Here is a 6,869-nt window from a genome sequence, read left to right on the forward strand (position 1 = left end):
CACAGAGATATATATTCTAATATGATTGATATTTGCCATTTCTATTTTTTCAATATATTGATTAAGGTATTTTTTCAATGTGTACATTAGGATTTCTACTAATTTTCAGACATACCAAATTTCTACCAAGGTGTGATAAAAATTATTGAAGAAAACTTGATAAATTAAGAACTTCAAAATACACCATATAAAAAGTGAAAAGTCACAAATGTGAAGAATATATTAGCAACACATATTATGACTATGGAAAAGTCTCTAGATTATATTTTTTAAATGTATATATTTAGAAAAATAAGCAAAATGGGCAAATGACTTGAACAGATATTTCACAGAAGAAAACAAAAGGCATGACCATTAAATACATGGAGAAATGCCTAAACTTGTTAGTCTTAAGGAAATTGAAAGTTAAGATGAAAAGATATAGCTTTGTACTCTCTTGATTGGCAAAACTTCAGAACTCTGAATATTTAAAATATTAGTGAGGATATGGGTCATTGAAAATACATATACATTGTTGGCAGAATTCATCCTATTTGGTAAAGTTGAAAACATGCACATCCCAGAACCTGGTAATTCTACTTCTACCTATAGAACCTAGTAAACGCCCACAAATCTGCACCAGAGACATATTTATAGCAGTATATTTGACCATAGTAATGAAAAATCCACATAACTATTGACAGGATAATAGATGAATTCATTGGGAATATTTATTTATACAAGATAATATATTTTGCTTCATGAAAACTGAATTAATTATAGCCATTGTAACAACAGAGATGAAGCTTAGAAATATAATATTGAAAGATAAAAGCAAGTCCCAGAACACTAAATGCAGTTTGATATATTATAAAGCTTAAAATAAGCAAAACTAAACAATACATTATTTCTGCATCTACATCTATCATATTATTAGAAAGTATTTTATTATTAAAAAGTAAGGTAGTGAGAAATGCACAATTCAGGATAGACATTTTCTCTGGTGGGGTTGGAAGGTAGGTGGGAGAGAAGAAGAAAACATACTTAGAAAAAAGTGGTTGATAAAAATCCAGTTACCTGTTTGAGGAATGGATTTATGTGTGACATTACATTAGCTTAATGATTTGTATATATGTTGTAAAATGGCCATTTTTGTCTAATAAAATATAATATTAAACATCTAGAAATGTAAAGCATTTTAAAAGCAAATACATTGGCCAGGCACGGTGGCTCACACCTGTAATCCCAGCACTTTGGGAGGCCGAGGCAGGCAGATCACGAGGTCAGGAGATTGAGACCATCCTGGCTAACACGGTAAAACCCCGTCTCTACAAAAAATGCAAAAAATTAGCCGGGCGTGGTGGCAGGCGCCTGTAGTCCCAGCTACTCGGGAGGCTGAGGCAGGAGAATGGCCTGAACCCAGGAGGTGGAGCTTGCAGTGAGCCGAGATCGCGCCACTGCACTCCAGCCTGGGTGACTGAGTGAGACTCCATCTCAAAAAACAAAAACAAAAACAAATACATTAATCAAAAATATCTGTAACTGGGCAAGAACCAATACTATTTTGGAGTATACAAAGATATAGTAATATTATCTAAGATTAAACAGAAATAAGAAAATTGCACAAATAAAGTAAGCATTCAATTAAAATAAATAATCATTTGAATACCATGATTAAATCTCATCAGCATTTAAAATGTTAATTTAGCCCAGATGCCATGGCTCATGTCTGTAATTTCAGCACTCAGAAAGGCAGAGATGGGAGGATTGCTTGAGGCCAGGAGTTCCAGATCAGCCTGGACAACATAGTGAGACTCTATCTATACAAAAAAATTTTTTAATTAGCTGAGTATAGTGGCACACATCTGTAGCTGCACTCCAGCCTGGGTGACAGAGTGAAGCTCTGTCTCTTTAAAAAAAAGAATCTAACGACAATGAAATTTTATTTAAACTACAAATTTGGCACTAATGAAAAATATAGAAAATAATGAAAAATCTTAAAAATAACAATTTCTGTGTTAGAGCTATGAAATGTAATATATTTGAAAAATTATTGAAATACCAAGCAATTAAATAACTTCAATAATCACTCATAAGGTCTTATTAAAATCTATTTGGGTATATCCAAATGATGGAAAACTACACAGCCAATAAAACAAGGTATTATAAGTGATATGTGATAAAATAAAAATGTTAAAGAACTATACAGGTAATAACCAATAGATAAAATATAATGCAAAATTTTCTTAAAACATTATTATATAAAACTATAAAAAATGCCACAAATTGGTATTTTAAACAACCGTGCTTTTCTCTGGCTGTTAATATATTAATACATATATTTATTTATTTATTTTTTATTATACTTTAAGTTCTAGGGTACATGTGCACAATGTGCAGGTTTGTTACATATGTATACATGTGCTGTGTTGGTGTACTGCACCCATTAACTCGTCATTTACATTAGGTATTTCTCCTAATGCTATCCCTCCCCCATCCTCCCACCCTGTGACAAGCCCCAGTGTGTGATGTTCTCCACCCTGTGTGCAAGTGTTCTCACTGTTTAGTTCCCACCTTATGAGTGAGAACATGCAGTGCTTGGTTTTCTGTCCTTGAGATAGTTTGCTCAGAATGATGGTTTCCAGCTTCATCCATGTCCCTACAAAGGACATGAATTCATCCTTTTTTATGGCTGCATAGTATTCCATGGTGTATAACCCATATATGTTTTTAATTTTGTTTAATTCTTTGATTTCTGTATCTTGTAAGTTTTTATTAACCTATTTTTCTATTTGCAAAAATACAATATCCACATTTTTTCAATGAGACATTTTACATTTGGAAACTATCTTTATCTTTTTTCTTTTCTTTCTTTTTTTTTTTTTTTTGAGATGGAGTCTTGCTCTGTCGCCCAGGCTAGAGTGTAGTGGCATGATCTAGGCTCACTGTAACCTCTGCCTCCTGGGTTCAAGCAATTCTCCCACCTCAGCCCCCCAGGTAGCTGGGGTTATAGGCGCAACCACCACACCCAGCTAATTTTTGTATTTTTAATAGAGACGTGGTTTCACTATGTTGGCCAGGCTGGTCTCGAACTCCTGACCTCAGGTGATCTCCCCGCCTTGGCCTCCCAAAGTGCTGAGATTACAGGCCTGAGCCACTGTGCCCGGCTGAACTTGGAAATTATCTTTATCTGAAGGAGAAAAATGTCAACAAAAAATTTAATATGAAATGAGTAAAAATAATTTAGACACCTTTATTTACAGGATATAGTTATTGAAGGTCCAACATTATTTTTATATGTTCTGTTTCCCTCAAAATATGCATTTAGAGTAGTGAGTAGGGGAAAGGTAGGATAGAGGATTGTAAGCCCAAAAGTCATCATCCATCAGAACTCACTAAAACTGCTGATGAGAAAGCAGGAATTCAGGAGCAGGATGCAAGTTACCATAGCAGAGAAAAGGTTCTGATGACAGCAGCATCTTCCAAAATCTGGAGAAACAAAATATAGCAGGGTAGAATTTCATGTATTTCTAAGAAGTGTCAGATGACCTCAATGACTTAAATCCAAAATAATATAGAAGGAGTAAGATGAATTATTCTTCCACCTGTCAAGGATACCACAAAAGAAAGTCCTTTTCCCAGGAAAAGCCACAGGATTAGCTCCTGTTTGTGATGGAAAGGCACCAAATGGTTTGTAACAGGGCAGATATTTTAGCACATGATTCACTGAAAAATTGCATTCTATGTCCAAATATATTTTGTGGCTGTTTGGGGTAATTGATTAGCATTTTGGGTTATTGAGTTATTTTTACTTCTCAACGCTTTGACCCTCTCCTCAGTTTTACTAATGTGTTTTTCCTCCTAACGTTATCACCCTACTTTGTTCATTCATTTGCTCCTTTTTGGAGTATGACATATGTACCAGATCTTGTGCTTCATTATGGGAACAGAGGAATGAATAAGAGTTCTTGCCTGCATTCCACTCAGTGGCTTGTGACTGGAATGTACAAGCAAATCAACATTTGGAGGTCACTATAATAACTGCTGATTGAGCTCATGATTATTTACCAAAGCTATCCACTTTTCTTCAGGGTCACTATGTTATTATTCCTACAGAATCTTACCACTTCCTCACTACTCCCTGTCTTTTCAGTCATGCTCAGTTCTGCATCTAATAAAGTTTATGCTACACATGTGCAGAAAGAATGAATTGAGATAGGCAGGAGCAATACACAAGCGAAGGAGTTGAGAATTTATTCTGAGAGTTATTTGGAGACTTTAAAGAATTTAATCAGGGTGTAATAAATAAAATTTACATTATAGAAAGATTATTTTAAAGGAAGATGGGATGATTAATTCATAGAGATAAATAAATATATAAGAAATACTTAAAAATAATATTTATCATCCTGTTTACTTGAGGGGTATGTAACAGCTGTAACTGCTACAGAACTATCTTAAATAGTATTTTCATTAGTATCTTATGGAAAAGATGAAGTCAGAGTTAAACTGAGCATGTGTAATCCCAGACAACAAAAAACAACAACCCTAAGAGGACAGAAGGAACAGTACCCAACGTGGAAAGGCCCATGCTGCTTGGGCCATGCAAAAGCAGAGACAGAAGGCGCGAGCTGCTTTGGTGGACATCTTTAGTTTTTCAAGTGATGCTTTGAAACTAACATGGATCCTGGGCACTTCTCTAAGAAGAAGCAATCCCAAGTGAGTTTAGCAACAGTCAGCAATAACCATAGAGGAGACATTATTATTACAACTATCATCAGTCACATCCATCATTCTTGGAAAATGTACCCAAATCAAGAGAAAATCCTCCCTATAGAACCAAACAGGGAGAATAAGTGTGGAATGGGCAATTAGTGTCCCAATTTCCTTCTTTTCCATCTTGTCCAAAACACTTACTGAGTTGGTCTTCTTTTTTCTCTTATTTCTTTTGTTCCTAATGATAATATTTAGTTCCATCAAACCTCATGTGTACGATTATCCTAGGAGGTCATTTCATCTGCCTAAATCCTTCCAGAAAACTCTGAGTGCCCATTTGTAAGAATGGTTAGAGCTAAAGATGAACTATAAAGAAGAAAAGGATAGTAAGCTCTGACACCAACACAATCAAGATCTGATGAATGTGAACAAACAGTGCAGTAGGAAAGTCTTGAGAAAGGGAACTATTAAAGTATAATTGCCAGAACTTGTGACCCTCTATATATCTAATACCATCTCACCAATTCAAGACCTTCATCTTTCCCATTCCTTTTCTAATTAGATACATGGCAGACAGCATGTTGAAAGTTAAATAATGTTACCTTTTAAGTAACACACATGAATTATGAAAAACTATAATTCATTAAGATGAGTCTTGCCAGATAGAAGGCAGCCAAGCTTCTCAAACTGTAGAAAGCCTTTTTCAAAAAGGAGGCTTTGAAAAATATCAGAATTTCTGCTGGTTTTCTAGAAATATGCTGGTCTTTAGTCATAAGCAAAATAGTTACAAAATATTAAGTTGACTTGTAGTAATTGCACTGAGGAATGGCACAGAGACACAGTGCCAACAGAAGGAGCACTGCATTTTCAAAAGCCTCAATCCTATTTAGGAGTTATAAGTCCCGAATACAGCAAAAACCTCCCTTCGTGATTCTTTATTTCCACTAAATGTCTACGAAGTGCAAGTTGAAAGGATACTACTAATTTCAGACGTGCTCTGAAATACTTCTTAGCCATATATTCCTTTCTTAGTCCTTACTCTTTAGGGTCCATCAAAGACCTATTCTTTGTTTTTTATCATAATGTCTTTTTATTTATTTGCTTTATTAAAATTTATAGCAGAAAGATCAAGGGCTCAGACTTAGCTGGTCCTGAATTTAAATCATACTTTAGATTCTACTATATGACCTTACATAAATCAGTTAGTCCTTATAAGTCTTCATGTTCCATCTACCAAGGGAGACAATAATATCTGTAAAATAGGTTACATGCGTGAATTAAATTGAAATGACCTAAAGCATTTACTGTAGTACCTGGCACTTGAGAACAATAAGTTTCTAATTTATCCCTTCTTTCCATTTCCACAACTTTATATCCTTGTGTGACTTCTAATCTCCAGTCTTTAGAATACATTTTCTGTTTACTTTATTAATGATTTCCTCCTTTCTTGAATTTCAATTTTGCCTCCAATATTGCTGCTACTCTAAGTTCCACAAAACTTCCAATTTTTTTACATTTCTCATGTCCTGTTTTCTTTTTACCTTACTATATAATATTTATATCTGTCTGTTGTTACACATATTCTTACTATACCCACCATCTCCCAAATGGCAGAGCAAAATAAAAGTAAACCCTTACCAATATGCCAAGAGTTTTGAGGCAGCATCATTATGGGACTATCTCTTCCTGAGTCCTGATTTAACTCCTGGGTCCTCTTATATGTAATCTCAGAAGTGTACTTATGAGGTGAAAACAGATCTGCTATTTGGAAATGACAATAATGTAAAATTGAGTTCATAGTTCTCCAAAGGGGAAGTCATTATAAAAGCTGAGGTTGTTTTTTCTTTGCCACTTCCTTAGCACGTTAGGATATGGAAAACAAAGGAAGTTAAATAATATGCCTGGAAAGTCTCACAGAATAAAGAGGACTGTAAATTTCCACTCTAAATTTTAAAAAAGACTCATGTTTCACATTTAAAAATTTTTGCTCTATAAATGTGATCTTGTAAGCATAGTTTTATAGATATTTAAAAGATAAAATATATCATCAAATTTGTTTGCTTTAGCATACATATTTCAACCAGTTATGCTGAAAGGATCAGAAGAGGTTACATTGCTGAAAACTGGCTAGTCTATGAAAGCTTTGCTGATGAAACATGAGCACAGATAAACAT

At 34.4% G+C, this 6,869-nt stretch overlaps 1 protein-coding gene across 2 annotated transcripts in view; it reads right to left on the reverse strand.

The window, feature by feature from the left end:
* The window catches only part of CD163L1 (CD163 molecule like 1), an 83,203-nt gene extending 76,813 nt beyond the window's left edge, over positions 1–6,390 (reverse strand). For both annotated transcript variants that reach the window (XR_006690381.2, XM_005570013.4), the window contains exons 1-2: positions 6,334–6,390; positions 3,376–3,468 (exon numbers count right to left, since the gene is read on the reverse strand). Coding sequence is in view for 1 of the 2 variants with exons in the window: in XM_005570013.4 (XP_005570070.4) it covers positions 3,376–3,468; positions 6,334–6,364 (124 nt within the window). In the remaining variant the exon portion in view is untranslated. The remainder of the gene's footprint in view (positions 1–3,375; positions 3,469–6,333) is intronic.
* Positions 6,391–6,869: the final 479 nt, after the last annotated feature.

The sequence above is a fragment of the Macaca fascicularis genome, chromosome 11 (genome assembly GCF_037993035.2).
Source record: "Macaca fascicularis isolate 582-1 chromosome 11, T2T-MFA8v1.1".
NCBI lineage: Eukaryota > Metazoa > Chordata > Mammalia > Primates > Cercopithecidae > Macaca > Macaca fascicularis.